This window comes from Fistularia commersonii, chromosome 1 (genome assembly GCF_037954325.1).
Source record: "Fistularia commersonii isolate RoL2024-O1a breed Wild chromosome 1, RoL_Fcom_v1.0, whole genome shotgun sequence".
In the NCBI taxonomy this organism is placed as follows: domain Eukaryota; kingdom Metazoa; phylum Chordata; class Actinopteri; order Syngnathiformes; family Fistulariidae; genus Fistularia; species Fistularia commersonii.
The window spans coordinates 1,167,765-1,184,743 of NC_141284.1; the positions used below are offsets into that span (position 1 = coordinate 1,167,765).

Below are 16,979 nucleotides of genomic sequence, written 5' to 3' on the forward strand. Positions count from 1 at the left end.
ATCCGACACACACACGCGCGCGCGCCCGCGCGCGCACACACACACACTTAAATCCCTTATTTAAATGACAATCGAAAGAAAGTGAATCTCAATTATCCGAAGCGCGTCAACGACAAACCGCATTTATATTGTATTTTCATTCCTTCCATCCATCCATCCTTTATTCTATTTTATTTCATTTTATTTTATTTTATTTTATTTTATTTTATTTTATTTTATCTTGTTTTATTTTATGTTACGTTATGCATGTCGTGTGTGTGAGTGTGCGTGAAAAGCATATATCACTACCTCTCCCTCTGCTTGCGTGTGTGTGTATGTGGTTTTGTGTGTGTGTGTGTGTGTGTGTGTGTGTGTGTGTGTGTGTGTGTGTGTGTGTGTGTGTGTGTTGCCTGGCATTCAGTGCAAAGTGTTTTGACATCCCAGCGTGGCCGCTCGTCGTATTTGCGGTATCCATCCCGGCCCCGGGGGGTGCAGGGGGTCTGGGGGTCTAGGGGGGGTCTAGGGGGGTCCGGGTTGGTCCGGGGGGGTCCGGGGGGGTCCGGGGGGGTACAAGCACTCCAAGGGAGCCGCCCCGCTAGTTTCTCCTCTCTTTTTTTTGTCAAACAACGGCTTTAATTCAAGATGATTGTAGATGCAGGACCATCCCCGGCCGGACCCCCCCCCCTCTCCCCGCACCGCCCCGCACCTCCCCGCACCCCCCGCTCCCCTCCCGCATTCACAGCCCCGCAAAGGGCCCCGCTGTTCCTTTATCATCATAAGCAGATTAGAGGTGGCGGGGAACTCTCATGCAGATCCCGCATCAGAATGGACCGCAGGAGGGGGGGGGATTATAATAACAATAATAACAAAAAATATTTTTATTAGTAATAATATCTTAAGAAGAAGAAGGAAAAAAAATGAAATTGGCCGTGAGTATATTTTAAGCACATAAGATCATGAATAAATGAATTATAATAGTAATAGTTGGAGTGATAATAATAATTATTATTATTTTTACTTTTATAAAAAAACTTCCCGTCGGGATTTAATCCAGTTGCCACTTGTAAATAATCTAGATTATTATTGTGATTCATTTCATACAAACCTCTAAGCTCAAATTCCTCCTCACCTCACCAGTAGACGTGCGCGCTGTGTGTGTGTGTGTGTGTGTGTGTGTGTGTGTGTGTGTGTGTGTTGCAGTTCCTCTTTCGTCCAGCAGGCGGCGCTGTTGCCCCGCAGCAGCCGCCTGGGACGGAGGCGAAACAAGTGGCAGACAAACTTTTTCACATGAAAAGTCACTTTATTTTGGAGAGAGGAGGGAAGGGGGGGGGGGGTTACACACACACGCGCACACACACGCTGTGCGTGAGAGCAGGTGCGACACCCCCCCCCCCCGCACACACACACACACTCACACACACTCACCTGATTAACGCGTTCTCTCTGGTGTCCGGAAATGGAACTCTAGCTGGGAATATTCCACACGACGCGTCTTCTCCACACACACACACACACACACACACACACACACACACAGACACGCACCTCCGTGTCCTTTGTGCGGACAGATGTAGCGACACTGTCACGCACGAAACGCTAGCCTGTGCGCGGCCTCGTCTGCCGTCTGTGTGCCGCCGTTCAGCCTCGAGAGGGTGTGTGTGCGTGCATGCGTGTAGAGTGTGTGTGTGTGTGGGATTACCTATCACACACACACACACTTTCACACTGCAGTGAGTTATTCAGCGCTGAGACTTCACTGACAAAGTTTATTTAAGTTTTGTTTTAGCAAGAGTGTGTGCGCGTGCGCGATTGCCCCCCGTCACGTGACCCCCCCCTGCAGGAAAAAAAAAAAAAAAACTTCTAAAATATTCATTTCATCGAACTGACTTTTATTTTGAAAGTTTTTTTTTTTTTTTTTAGGGGGGGGGGGACTTTCAAAATAAAACACACACACACCAGAGTAAATACGGCCCGTGTAGCTGTGTGTGTGTGTGTGTGTGTGTGTGTGTCGGCCCGGGGAGGGGAGGGGCTCGGCGTCGGTGCAGAGGATAAGCCACGCCCCCTCCGGTATCCTAATCAAGGCCTGTGATTGGCCGGCGCCGGGAGCGGGCCTTGCGCGATTGGCCGATCTCGGGCCATTTATTCCACCGCGTCACACGCACGGTTGTGTATGAACTTGTTCCAAAGTGCGCGCAGTGTCGTCGCGGCGCGGGGACGCGGAGGCGTACAAGTGCGGGGGCACCGTTGATGCGTTTGCGGACGGTGGGAGAAAAGCGTGAAGAGAAGAAGAAGGAGAAGAAGAAGAAGGAGAAGAAGAAGGAGAAGAAGGGAGGAGGTGGAGGGCCTCTTTCTTTCTGTCACGCACGCACGGATACACACGCACGCACGCACGCGCAGGGAGAGAAGAGGAGCGGGACTCTTCTGGACCCACGCTTTGTTTTTGTTTTGTTTTTGTATTTTTTGGGGGGGAGGGGGTGGGATTTTTGATTGGACCAGAAAGTTTGCAAAGAAGGAAGGAAGGAAAGGAGGAGGAGGAGGAGAAGACCGGGACAGGTAAAAGTTTCCCTTCCCCTGCTCTTCTGCGAGTCCTTGCGTGGCGTGGCGTGGCGTGGACAACCCCCCCCCTCCCCCTCCCCGCCCTTGTGCTTCTCCGCGCGTCTTCACCGAGTCCCGGGGAGCTCCGCGACCCCGCCGCAACCGCCGCCGCTCCCGCTCCTGCTCCCGCCGCCGCCGCCGCCGCTCCAGATGTACAACATGATGGAGACCGAGCTGAAGCCGCCGGCGCCGCCGCCGCAGACCAACACCGGGGCCCCGGGCTCCACCGGCGGCCAGAAGAACAGCCCGGAGCGGGTGAAGCGGCCCATGAACGCCTTCATGGTTTGGTCCCGCGGCCAGCGGCGGAAGATGGCGCAGGAGAACCCCAAGATGCACAACTCGGAGATCAGCAAGCGTCTGGGCGCCGAGTGGAAGCTGCTGAGCGAGAGCGAGAAGCGGCCGTTCATCGACGAGGCCAAGCGGCTCCGCGCGCTGCACATGAAGGAGCACCCGGATTACAAATACCGGCCGCGGCGGAAAACCAAGACGCTGATGAAGAAGGACAAGTACACGCTGCCCGGCGGGCTGCTGGCGCCCGGCGGGGCTCCCGGCGGGGGCCCCGGGGGAGGAGGAGGAGGAGGAGGCGGCGTGGGGATGGGCGGCGTGGGGATGGGCGGCGTGGGCATGGGCGGCGTGGGCGTGGGCATGGGCGCGCAACGGATGGACACCTACGCGGCGCACATGAACGGCTGGACCAACGGCGGCTACGGCTCCATGATGCAGGAGCAGCTGGGCTACCAGCACCCGGGGCTCAACGCGCACGCCGCGGGCCAGATGCAGCCCATGCACCGCTACGACATGGGCGCGCTGCAGTACAACAGCATGGCGGCGAGCACGCAGGGCTACATGAACGGCTCGCCCACGTACGCGGCCATGTCGTACGCGCAGCCGCAGGGCGCGCCGGGCGGACCCATGGCGGCGCTGGGCTCCATGGGCCCCGCGTCCGCCGCGGTCAAGTCCGAGTCCAGCAGCTCCAGCCCGCCCATCGTCACGTCGTCGTCGTCGTCGTCGTCCGCGTCCACGCACCGGGCCGCGCAGCCGCCGCAGCCGCCGCCGCCGCCGCCGCCGCCGGGCTGCCAGGGCGGGGACCTCCGGGACATGATCTCCATGTACCTGCCGGGCGCGGAGGTGGGCGAGCAGGCGGCCCAGACCCGGATACACATGTCCGGCCACTACCAGAGCGCCGTGCCGGGGACGACGATCAACGGCACGCTGCCGCTCACGCACATGTAGACACGCGTGGACTTACTTTCACGGACTATTTGCAGCTTTTTTGTTTTGTACAGAAACAACAAGAAGAAGAAGAAGAGGAGGAGGAGGAAGAAGAGGAAGAAAAAAATGGACCGGGGCGGGAAAAGTTGTACAGAAGGGAAAACCGGAAGCGTTTTTATTTCTATTTTTTTTTCTAGAACATTAGCCCCCCCCCCCTCTTCCCCTCACACACACACACACACACACACACACCTCCTCATCTCCACCGGCGGATGAAGTTGGGAAGGAAAAAAAAAAAAAAAAAAGTGGGAGCCAATCAACACTTCGATTTTTTTTTTTTTTTGTTTTTATAATTTTGTACAGTATTTATCGAAGACACGTCACAATCAGATCGAAGCAGAAGGCCGCGTCGTTTCTTTTCCGTTATATAAATAAATATAAATATATATAGAAAGAGAGGGATGGGGTGGGGGGGGGGAGGCAACGCCGGTTCTGCTTGAAAATATAAATAAAGTGGAAAGAGAAAAAAAAAGGGACATAAAACGAAGCAGGTAATTGTTTTTATTTTGTTTTCTTCATTTCTACTTCCGCGTTATGACGTCACGACCGCTCCATTTCGTTGAAAAGAAACGACTAAGAAAAAGAAAATAATTTCTTTTTTTTTTTTTTTTTATTTATATTTTCCCGCCTCCCACTTGCCACCCGTTCGAGGTGTCCGATGCTTGTGCTACTTTTTATTTTGGATTTTTCCTTTTTTTTTTATTTTCTAAAAAAAAAAAATTGATTTGTACAATTTTCTGTAATATTTACTGTGATATTTTAAGTTTCTATCTCCGACATTAAAAAAAAAACCACGAAAAAAAGAAAAGTAAAAAAAAAAAATGAATTCCCGTAGTTGTATTTTAAAAAATAAAAAAATGTGTGGCCTGTACTCAGAAGCCAACCTCCCCATCTATATAAATATATATCCTAAATATACGTATATATATTTATATAGATGGGAACTAATACCATCCTTATAACAGTTACAATTTCAGCTGAGTATACATACATATATATATATTTTTTTTTCAATATGCAGTTTGAAATGAATAAATTTTGGAAATTTGGATACTTGGAATCGTGCGAGTATTTAATTTATTGATTTCCAATTGATTTTAATGTCACTTATCAATTCCCTCCCGGCTGTGTGTGTGTTTGTGTGTGTCTGTGTGTGTGTCGCGTCCAATCACCGCCCGCCTTTTTACACCCGAAGATTTCTTTGCACATTTTAAATGTGTATTTATTCAAATGTGTCTTTTTTCGATACATATCCTTCATATATATTTCCATGTGTATTTATAAGTATCGAAAAGAAACTCGATTACTAACTTTAATTAATAACAATTAATTCCGCCCATATTGATATCGATGACAGCAACTGATTTTGATCGATCGATCGCACACGCGCGGGTTCTCGCGCAAGATTCGGGACCTTAATCCGGATTCAGCCCGCACCCCCCTCCAAAAAAAAAAGATGTGTGTGTGTGTGGGGGGGGGGGTTCCGCTGTTCCGATAAAAAAAAAAAAAATCGGGTTCCGATCGGGAAAACGAATCTTGTAATCGAACCGAATCTGATCGAATGAGTCACATCCCGGTTTTTTGGTCCTAACCCCCCCCCCCTTCCAAAACATGAAAAAAAAACGGGTGTGTCATTGAAAATAATCGGATCGATTTATAATCGATAGAATTCGTCCGTCCGTGGAAAGTGTGTGTTCTCTTTTTAATCTGCCCTTTTATTATTATTATTTATATTATCTTTATCATCATTATTATTTCTCACTCTGTTTTCTCTCCATCCGGGTATTTCGTGCAAACGGAGGCCGCGAGCAGTGTGAGTGTGTGTGTATATGTGTGTGTGTGTGTTTTGTAATGTCCCGTTACCTCCCGCCGGTTGTCACGGCTCGGGGTCCCCCGGTGCTCCCGCGCTTCATCACCCCTAAAAATAATGAATTTAACTAACGGTTTTTAGAATCTGCTGCCTGTGTGTGTGTGTGTGTGTGTGTGAGTGAGTGTGTGTGTGTGTGTGTGTGTGTGCGCACGCCGGGGTAGATTAGGGCCCTTATGTCTGCGTGCACGGAGGGTCCCGGGGGAGCGGAGCTCACATTAACCGGTGGATGAATATTTGACACACACACACACACACCGCTCCCCCCTCCCCTGTCGGGACCCAGCAGAGGTCACGGGGTCACCCCCCCCCCCCAACATTAATTATTGATCCCCGATCGTTGAATCGCTTGTAATAACTGAGAACTCCGGTGACAAACACCTATTTTCTTAAAAGGTCGAAGCAGAAGGATCATTAACCCCCCTTGTACCCCCCTCACACACACACACACACACACACAAACGCTTGTCTTTTTATTTCATTTAACATGACAACCCCCCCCTTGCCCTGGGGTGTGTTGGTAGTCCTGGTGTGTGTGTGTGTGTGTGTGTGTGAGGGGGTAAAAACATTTCTACCTTTTGATGTGTGGAAGAAGATTCATTACAATTTTTATAAATACATGCAAATGATATTGGTTTGATTTGAGAGTTTCTGTATGAAATCATTTAAATATGTATTTATATATATAAGAATTTAAATATTGGGGTGTAAAGATGGAGGCCTTTTTAATCTGGTTTAATCTGGATTTAAAAAGAAATTCCAAGGCCTCTATCTAGAATATTACTCTATTAAAACAACAATAATAATAAAAAAAACAATAATAATAGTAACAAAAATAATACAATTATTATAATAATATTATGATAATAACAAATGAAAAATAAATCGTTCCTTGCTGGAAAGGCCTCGTTCCCGCGTGAACACGCAGATATCGCGTTATCTCCGCAGGGAATAATGTTAACCTTTTTTTTTTTTTTTTTTTTCATCTCTGCGACTTGCGGGGTTCCCGGGTGAAAATCCCGAGTGTGTGTGTGTGTGTGTGTGTGGAGGGAACCGGAAGGTTAAATAACGTCTTCCGCCGCCGCCGGTGGTTACAAGACGGACAGGCCGTGAACGCACCATCTGCTCCCGACGGAGGGGCTTCCTTCCTTCCTTCCTTCCTTCCTTCCTTCCTTCCTTCCTTCCTTTCCTTCCTTCTTCCCTCCTGCCCGTCCTTCCTTCCTTCCTTCCTTCCTTCCTTCCATCCTTCCTTCCTTCCTTCCTTCCTTCCTTCCTTCCTTCCTTCCTTCCTTCCTTCTTCCCTTCTGCCCGTCCTTCCTTCCCTCCTTCCCTCCTTCCTTCCTTCCTTCCTTCTCTTGCGTGTGCGGTATATTTGTTTGCAACAGGTGGTGTTCGCCTCCGGTGCGTGGAGCTCCAGATGTTAGACACGATAACGCATGTGTGCGTGTGTGTGTGTGTGTGTGTTAGCCCCCCCCCCCCCCCCCCCCCCCCCGCCCCGTCCACACACACACACACACACACACTTCCTCTTCAGGTCCGCGTCGGTTTCGGCAAAATCCCATCATAATCCCGCTCGAAATCTCGGATTATATCGCGGTGATTGACTTGAATAATCCCGTATAATCTAGTTTTGTTGTGTGTTTGTGGTATTGTTTTTAATTAGGTCAAATGACCACACACACACACACACACACACGCACACGCACGTACATACACACAATGGGTTTCTGTAATCCCGCGAGAGCCACTTTCGTTTTTTTATGTTTTTTTTTTCTTTATATCTCGTTTCTCGTGATCAGGACTTTGTGTAAAAACAGACGCGCACACACGCACGCACGCACGCACGCACACATACATGTGCGTTAAACAAACGACTTCATTTCAAGTGAGAAGTAATCGAGTATTTCAAAAAAGTAACTTGGGGAGTAACGAGCGGGATGGGAAGTGGCGTGCGTGCGTGCGTGCGCGTGTCAGGAGACGTGCACGGGAAAACGGTTAGAGAATGTGTGTCTGCGCGCGCGCGTTAGTTAAAAGTTTGAGAGATGTAGCGCAGGTGCGCGGGGGGCGCACGCACGCACACGCACGCACGCGCACCCACCGATTAGGAACACACACACACACGGTGCAGCGTGCCATTAGTCGTGCGTGGGGCCCGGCACGCACGACCCCGCGTCATCCCGCGTGTGTCGCGCCGGAAGTCGTTAAGTTTCGTGAAAGGGGGGGGGGGGGGGGGTGCACGCGCGTAGCTGAAATATCGCGGGACTTGACGGGAGGGGGCGGAAGGACCGATCAGCACCGGGCGGGAAAAAAAAGCCGATCACATCGATCAAAAAAACCCTTCGATTCGACATCGATCGATTTGCCTTTTTTTTTTTTTTTTTTTCCTTTAATAACAATTTTGATTTCACACACACTAAAAAAAAATCAGCTGATCTTTAAATTCCAATCGATGAATTATCGATCACACGAATCCTTCGATGAACTTTCATTTTAATTGTTTAAAATGTGACATTGGGAGGGGCGGAGAGGAGGAGCGCGGGGACGCGCACTCCATTCATATGTATGTATGTGTGTGTGTGTGTGTGTGTGTGTGTGTGTGTGTGTAGGTCTTCTTCTCCGGGGCAACAGGTGCCCCGGGGCTTCAGCTGGAGCCCCGGGTCTCTTCTGCCCCCCGGCCGGTGAAAGTGCTGCGCGTCCCCGCTGCTCTTTTGTAGTCCGGATATTTGGAGTGTGTGTGTGTGTGTGTGTGTGTGTTTACGACGTCCCGCCTCGGCTGGAGGACGAGACAAAGGCTGGAGTCCCGCTGCGCGCACGGAGCGAACACGCATCCGTCCAACCCCCGCATCGGATGCGAACTTTAAATCTCCCGGTTTGGAGTTTTTTTTAATTTTGTTTTGTTGTTGTTTGTTTTTAAAGCCACGTCTGAGGGGAAGCGCTACTGCGCATGCGTCGCGTCTCTCCGCTCCGGTTCCTGCGGGAGGCCCCAGACACGCACACACGCACACGCACACACGCACACGCAAAGAATTAAAATCACTCTTGCAGTGAGATACTTTTCTAGACTTCCTTGTGTTTGGAAAGAAAAAAAAAAAGTTAAGCGGTGTTTTTTTTTTTTCCTAATAAGTTTTTTCTGTGTTAGCTAACCCCCCCCCCCCACCTGTAGTACTACTCGCGGTACAGAAGTATGAAATAACTACTTTGTAACAGTGTAATAACTGTGTAATAACGGTGTAATAATTGTGTAATAAACCAACCAAAACCGAGCGGTCCATCTGTAACGCACAGGGAGGTGGGGGGGACAACGACGCAGGTGTTTAAATGTATTTTCCCTTTTTGTTTTGTTTTTTTTGGAGTGTGTGTGTGACAGAGGGGGTGGTGTGACCTCACACACACACACACACACACACACACACACACCCTTTTTCACGGTTTTGACAGCGAGGCATCTATTTCTGTCGGGCTGGAGGCCGGCGGGGGGGTCGTCCATGGAGAGGCCGCGGAGCCGATGGGACTGAATCATCATTAACAAGCCAACAGACACAGGAACCCCCCAAAACCCCCACCCCGACCCCCCCAAAACCCCCGACCCCCCCGAACCCCCCCTCCTCTGGTCTCAATTCCCAGCATAGACACTAACCTCTTTCACTCTGTCATCACCCCCCCTCCCTCTCGCTCCCTCGCTCTCTCTCTCCACCCACAACAGCGCCATCCATTGTTCTGCCCCCCCCCGCCCACTTACCCCCCCCAACCCACCAACCCCCCCCCCCCCCACCCCACTCCTTCCACCCCCCCTCCCAACCCAACTGTTGACCAACAACTCCACTCGCACATTAAACTGGGATAGTGTGTGTGTGTGTGTGTGTGTGTGTGTGTGTGTGTGGGGTGTCCCATTTTAGAATATGACACATGCAGAAATGTATGCTGGGGTGGGTGGTGGGAGTGGGGGGGGGTGTGTGTGTGTGTGTGAGACTGGTGGATTTGTGGAAATGGAGCAAATTGAAAGTGATAAAAGACTCAGGAAAGTAGACCAACACACACACACACACACACATGCACTTTCTCGACTGTTCTCACACACACTCAGCGAGGCTAATCCCGCCCCGTCTGAGGCCACATGCTTGTGTTTTTCAGTCCCCCCCCCCCCCCCCCCCCCCCCCCCCCCCCATGCAGATTAAAATAAGCCCGTCTCCTCCAGATTCTGGTTCCACTCCCTGAAGGCGGGGCGGAGCTCCGCCGCCTCGGGTTTCGGACGGCCTTCAGATTCAAATCTGAAGGCCTCGTGAGGTCGCTCGTCGCCCCCCGGTGGCCTGGGGTGGAACTGCACCCGTGTCTTGCAAACACACACCCCCCTCCCCCCCGCGCTTGTTATCGAAGCGACGCCCGTCCACTGTCCTTTCCGGCGACATGGAACGTGCACGCCACGTGCACGTGGGCCTCTCTCATGCATCTCTTGCATCTCCGAGATAACAGCTACTGATAGCCGCCGCTAAATGCCATTTGCTGAATGCTATTTTCCGTGTGTGTGTGTGTGTGTGTGTGTGTGTGTGTGTGTGTGAGATGTGCACAGTGTACCTGTGGGCGCCGGGAGTCGGGGGTGTTGCAGCAAAATCATGTTGACACTCAGGACGTGGCCTCGGATGGCCTGGAAACACTGTATCTCTGTGGCGGCGGCGGCGGCGGCGGCGAGTTATTTCTCTGCTCTCTTGGAAACACCAGCCGCCATCTTTTTTCCCGCCAGCACACACCACTGGATTCACATACTTTGTCGTGGCAAAAGCGAAAGTATTGAATAAACACTGGTGTTGCTCGCTTGTGGTGGAGCGTCATGGCGGCGCAGAGGTTAGCTCCGCCCCCTCATGGCGAGGAGGTGGGATTCTCTTCCTGTGCTACGTTCTCCTCAGGGTTCCTCTGACAGGAAGCCCTACTTTGATGCACGAACGAGAAAGTGAAAGGTCGCACGTCTCTACACGGGGCGCCGTGATTGGTCCGCCTCTCGTCCAATCGCGGCGAGGATAGGATGAATGAGTGTGAGCGGCACGAAAACCAATGTCAGGTGCTTCTGTGAGGACGATGAGGTGCGAGAAGATGGTTCCTGCACCTTCAGCTTAGATAAGATAAGATAAGAATGACTTTATTTATCTCGAAGGAAATTGTTGCGCCAGAGTTTCAAGCAAAACATAACAATAATAGATAATAGTAGGAAGGAGGGAGAATAAGAAATACAGTAAAATATAAAGTGTTTTAAGGTCTTTACAAGTACAAACATTTGAATATTCCCTTCGGCTGAAGGAAGAGGAATTAAAAAGTCTGATAGCGTGAAGATGAAGATGAACCACCTCAGATACAGTAACAGTCACCTTTATAACAATGTAATTACCGTGTAATAACGTGTAATTACAGTGTAATTAAACACCTCGCGTGCAACATCAAAAAAAAAAAAAAAAAAAAATCAACGTTTTCCAAATTGGACGCCGAAGTCGGGGGGGAAAAAACGGGTTGGTGCGAGTTTTGAAAAAGAGAAAAAAAAAAAAAAGGGGGGCGGCGATCTGGACTCCCCGCTCCGGCTGAGACGGGAAGAAAAAAAAAACAAAAAACGGAGGAACATCGGCGTCGGCGGCGGATTTCGATTGATTGCATCAGTCGGCGCGGAGGCCATTCCGGCGCTGGTTGACTCGGAGGTCTCCCTCGCTCTGACAGGAGCTGTTGTTGGGGGGAAGAGTGGCCCCTTTCAGAGCCGCCGTCCCCTCGGGGCCGACCGCCAGAGATAATCGGACCGGACAGTTACAGGCAGACGGACAGATGCGACACACTGACGGGTCTCACTGCGCACACTGGGAAGCTTTATCTACGCAAAATCGATTAGCGCTCCCACTTAAACTCAACCCCGAGCCTTCCGACCCCCCCCCCGGATTCCTCCGTCCCCCGCCGCCCCCCGCCGGCGAGGGGGATCCGCGTCCGGGCGTTTTTAGCGACTCCGAAAGCACCTTGCGGATTAGATCCGATGGGATTAGAGTTAAACGTGGCGACGGAGGAGGATTAGCCGCTCGGCGCCGATGTTGTGATCGTGAGGACGGACGAGCTAATGAGGCGGCGGTCGGTTTATCGGGCGCGGGGTCGCGTACGGAGACGTTCGTACTCCGACGCAGGGTCCGGACAGCCTTTCAAAACGATTTTACGACACTTTTATGACCATTGGTTGTCATCCAGGATCAGGAAATATTATATTTTAATTCATTCATTCATTCATTCATTCATTAGCCACATGCTAACAAACAAGTGGGATGAGCTGGATAGTAAACAATCACTGCATCCTTTGCACTAGTTGTATCTGTGTGTGTGTGTGTGTGTGTGTGTGTGTGTGTGTTGGGCGCCATTGAACTCCTTCCTGGTTGGTTTACGGTCATGTGACACCAGATGTTGGTTAAAGAACTGGACTAACTAGTTCCGCCGCCACAAACATCCCTGGAAGTTTCCACCGGTGCCAGAGCTAGCGCACCTGTTCGTGTGTGTGTGTGTGTGTGTGTGTGAGGGTGAGCGACATTGTAAATATAGGTCGTGTGTGTGTGTGTGTGTGTGTGTGTGTGTGTGTGAGGACACTGTAGTAGCATCTGATTGTAAATAAGAGAGGAGTCAGTTCACACGCCGATCGAGTGACTGCCGGGAACAAGCGAGCCATTTGAATCAGGTGGCTATCTCCCTATCTGAGAGATCAGAGCCCTGTCACCCCCCCCCACGCTCACACACACACACACACACACACACACACACACACACACACACACACACACACACACATACAAGTGAAATGACATGTTCCCTCCCTGCTGGCTATAAGGGGCCGGACGAGTGGCAGGATGAGATTTCACTGTCTCATGTCGAGGAAAGAGGAAGGAAGGAAGGAAGGAAGGAAGGAAGGAAGGAAGGAAGGAAGGACGGGCAGAGGGGAAGAAGGAAGGAAAGGAAGGAAGGAAGGAAGGAAGGATGGGCAGAAGGGAAGAAGGAAGGAAAGGAAGGAAGGAAGGAAGGAAGGAAGGAAGGAAGGAAGGAAGGAAGGAAGGAAGGAAGGAAGGAAGGAAGGACGGGCAGAAGGGAAGAAGGAAGGAAAGGAAGGAAGGAAGGAAGGAAGGAAGGAAGGATGGGCAGAAGGGAAGAAGGAAGGAAAGGAAGGAAGGAAGGAAGGAAGGAAGGAAGGATGGGCAGAAGGGAAGAAGGAAGGAAAGGAAGGAAGGAAGGAAGGAAGGAAGGATGGGCAGAAGGGAAGAAGGAAGGAAAGGAAGGAAGGAAGGAAGGAAGGAAGGATGGGCAGAAGGGAAGAAGGAAGGAAAGGAAGGAAGGAAGGAAGGAAGGAAGGAAGGAAGGAAGGAAGGACGGGCAGAAGGGAAGAAGGAAGGAAAGGAAGGAAGGAAGGAAGGAAGGAAGGATGGGCAGAAGGGAAGAAGGAAGGAAAGGAAGGAAGGAAGGAAGGAAGGAAAGAAGGAAGGAAGGAAGGATGGAAGGAAGGAAGGAAGGAAGGAAGGAAGGAAGGAAGGAAGGAAGGAAGAGGAGATGAGGACCATCACCTGCCTGCTACCTGTAGGAGAACATCAGGGAGGTTCATGTCACCTTCAAGTGGGGGATCATGGTGATAAAAAGGTGGGTTTGAGTGCGGAAGAAGGGAAGAAGGAGAGGAGAAGGTGACCTCCACCAACACCTCCACCATCTCCTCACACCAGTAGAACATCAGGGAGCTTCATGTCACCTTCATGTTGAGGATCAGGAAGCCAAACAAGGGTGGATATAACCCAGCGCTGTGGTGTTGGGTGGAGAGAAGAGGAAGGTGACCTCCACCAGGAGGTCCCCATGTGTCCCTCAGGTGAGGTATCACCTCAGAGAAGATCCATGAGGAGCAGGTGGAGCAGGAGGGGGCAGTCGGAGGCAGTTACCCCTCCCTCGACTCCTCCGTTCACTTTCACGGCCCTTCAGTTTTGATCCGAGAAGGCAAAGGGGGTGAAAACGGAGGCGGGAAGAACGAGGAAGAGGAGCGAGATGATGCATTGACGTGAAACTGTTTCATCTGGTGGAAAAAGGGGGAGCAGGAAGGCGACGGGGGGTGAAAGTCAAACTTTGTCAAATGAAGCGGGGAGGGTGTGAAAGGCAACCTTTTGGGAAATACATCTGTCCAATTTGGAGTCTTTCGGGGGGTGTAGCCGCGGGGGGTGCTAGCATACCGGACGACTTTAAAAGAAGCGTCTTCCCCCGCCATCAAACGAACGCCCGGCCCTCATCAAAGCTTCCCTCCGCCGCCGCCGCCGCCGCCGACCGAACCGGCTTTTGTTTGGTCCGACGGCAGCAAGGAAGACGCCGGGCGCAGCTTTGCTCTTTAAAGTCTAATTTCCACCATTAAGGGGCGGAAACGCCGGCGTTCGGAGGGAGGTCGAGCGGCGGCGGGAAGAGACGGGAAGCGAAGGGGACGGACGAGGTTGTGGAATTCACGCCAGCTGGCCGGAGGCGTGCGCTCAGAACGCCTCGTCCTTTGGCTACGGCGGCGGGGATGTCAATGCTTTGGCCTCGGAGCTGATTGGCCCGCACTTCGCCTCCTTTCAGTGCCAATGCTACAGCACGTTAGCATAACTGTATTTTTTTTGGACGTCCGACCTCCGATGACTCGGAGGTTGTCGTGTTCACCCTTGTCCATGTCGAGTGACTTGTATGCTGACAGGTGGGAAGGTAGACACTGTAGTACACGTGCCGGTCCACTAGTTGGCGCTGTGAACCCGACGAATCAAATTGCAGCGTCTGGTGGAGACACTTCCTGTCTGGGCGACGTAACAACCGTGGGAACTACAGGGAGTGTCAACATCAACAACGGCGAGCGTGGTGGAGCCGTGAGGTGGACTTAGTGCTTGGACACTGCAAGGAGGGCCAACTTGGAGAGGATGTAGCCTAGGACTCATGCCAGTCCAAGTACTCCAGAGTATTCCGTAGTATTCCGGAGTACTCTGGAGTACTCTGGAGCTCACCCTTGTTGTTAAGGTCTGCCACACCGCAACTTCACCTGCCATAATGGAGTCCACCATTGTCTGTATGGTTGACCCATCTACACATGGAAACTAGCTTCAACCTTAGCACCTTCGCCTGTTTTCAAAGTGCGTCGCCCCGTCTCCATGGAGACCCCAATCCGGAGCGATGTTTTCCAGTACTCCAGAGTACTCCAGAGTACTTCATAGTTCTCTGGAGTACTTGGACTAGCATGACCTCCGGTCTACACCCTCTTGGCACTGACCCTCCTTGTAGTCCAAGGTCTCCAAGCAGTAACTCCACCTCCTCTCCGGGTCGCCATTGTCACAGTTCACCCTCGCCGTAGTTCCCATGGTTGCCATGGCGGCCCAGACAGGAAGTGCCCGATTTGGCTCCTCGCTAAATCCCAGCGCCGACTACTGGCCCGGCACGTGCACTGCAGCGCCTTTTCCAAAAGGGAGGGTCGTCGTGGAAATGGTGAACCAAAGGGGTCACTTGTGGGGTAGGTTCTAAAAAACCCCAAACGAGGGGGTAAATAAAATAATGTTGAATTAACTTTTTAGCAGTGGGACGTGCTGAACATGAATCCGGTGACAAACAAACCGTGGTGTGGACGGTGTGTGTGTGTGTGTGTGTGTGTGTGGGTGGTGCATCGGGAGCCCCGGCCTAATAAGGCTAAATACCAGACTGTGAATAATCTCCCAGTAAACTGTCTACTCATGGAAAACACAGATGCAACAGCAGCAACTCTCGCTTTCTGCCCGGCTGCCCCCCCATCTGCCCCCCCCATCTGCCCCCCCGTTGCCCCCCCCATACCCCCCGCCCCCCCCCGGTACCCCCTCCCACCCCCGTCTCGTCTCAGTAAGTAGGATAAGGCTTGGAAGAGAGCTCTGTCGTCGTGGTAACTGCCAGAAGTATTCAGTTTGAAGTTGGAGGAGGTCAGTTTGTGGGTCAGTGTAGCCCACGTGCACGCGCACACACACACACACACACACACACAGTGTTGAGGAGACCCCCATTCGGGTCCTTATACAGGAGGGGGTGGGGTGGTTTTTTTTGTGGGGGGGCAAAGGGCCACCGCAGGACCCCCGAAATATGAGCGCTCATTCGCTATCTCTGGATGTCAATGCAACTTAGCCATGCTAAGCTAACTCAAAATATCGTCGCCCCCCTGCCATTGGACAATCTGAATCCGACAGCCGATTCGTCGATCGATAACGCAATCGATTGATTTGAAGTCGAACCTGGTGTGTGTGTGTGTGTGTGTGTGTGTGTGTGTGTGTGTGAATCTCCACAAAACAGTCCTGGCAGTGTGTGTTAGCTCACACCAGATGGGGGAAGGTGGGGAGGTGTGTGTGTGTGTGTGTGGAGGGTTCGGGGAGCAAACATGGGTGGCCCTCCACCGCCCACCCCCACACGCTCATCATGTGTGTGTGTGTGTATGTGTGTGTGTGTGTGTGTGTGTTGAATATCGTAGCTTTGGGTGGGGTTGCTGCAAAGCGGTGCGTTCAAGGACACATTTGGACACACTAGCGTCGCTTTATCGTGTGTGTGTGTGTGTGTGTGTGTGTGTGTGTGTGTGTGTGTGTGTGTGTGTATGGTGGGGAGATAGGGAAGAGGAAACGCAGCTGATCCCTGATGACTCCACCACAAGGGTGGAGGTGTCCCACCCACTCCACCCACACACACACACACACACACACACACACACACACACACACACACACACACACACACACACACACACACACACACACGGCTCCATTCTGGGTGGTTTCTGATGTAAATGTTTTCAGTCAGTTGGCGGCTCAGGCTCCGCAGGTGGTCCGTCAAATCCACCGTCACCCCCGGCAACCTCTGTCTGGCCAATCCAAACGTGGCCCTGCCCGCCACTCCACTTAGTTGGCCCTGACAGGACCCTGTGTGTGTGTGTGTGTGTGTGTGTGTGTGTGTGTGTGTGTGTGTGTGTGTGTGTCATCAGTAAAACAAAAGCACTTGCTGGATGAGTCGTCAGTCGATCGCCCATTTAAATTGTTAAAGTTTTCTCCGTGTGTGTGTGTGTGTGTGTGTGTGTGTGTGTGTGTGTGATAAAGTAGTCTGAATATGATGAACCCCTGGAATGGTGCCGGTGTGCAGGTTTCGTGAAAGATGGCGCCCCCTGCAGGTCCGAGCTTCTCCTGCACCTCCGGGTCGATGGTAGATCTTCCAGGACCTTGAAGGCCTCATCAGGACCTCCTCAGGCTGGAGGAGGACGAGGTCCAGGCCTCCA

The 16,979-nt window shown here is 51.7% G+C and overlaps 1 protein-coding gene and 1 long non-coding RNA gene across 5 annotated transcripts in view; both read left to right on the forward strand.

Annotated features, from left to right (window-relative positions):
* The window catches only part of LOC147237006 (uncharacterized), a 114,323-nt gene that overhangs the window by 77,139 nt on the left and 20,205 nt on the right, over nt 1-16,979 (forward strand). The window lies entirely within an intron of this gene.
* Nucleotides 1,925-4,906, forward strand: sox2 (SRY-box transcription factor 2). The gene has a single exon (XM_086175407.1). The coding sequence runs from the start codon at nt 2,725-2,727 to the stop codon at nt 3,805-3,807; it is 1,083 nt and encodes a 360-aa protein (XP_086031533.1). The 5' UTR covers nt 1,925-2,724; the 3' UTR covers nt 3,808-4,906.

Excerpts from the sequence above, each read along its gene's own strand:
- sox2 (XM_086175407.1), top strand. The coding sequence starts at position 2,725 with ATGTACAACATGATGGAGACCGAGCTGAAGCCGCCGGCGCCGCCGCCG.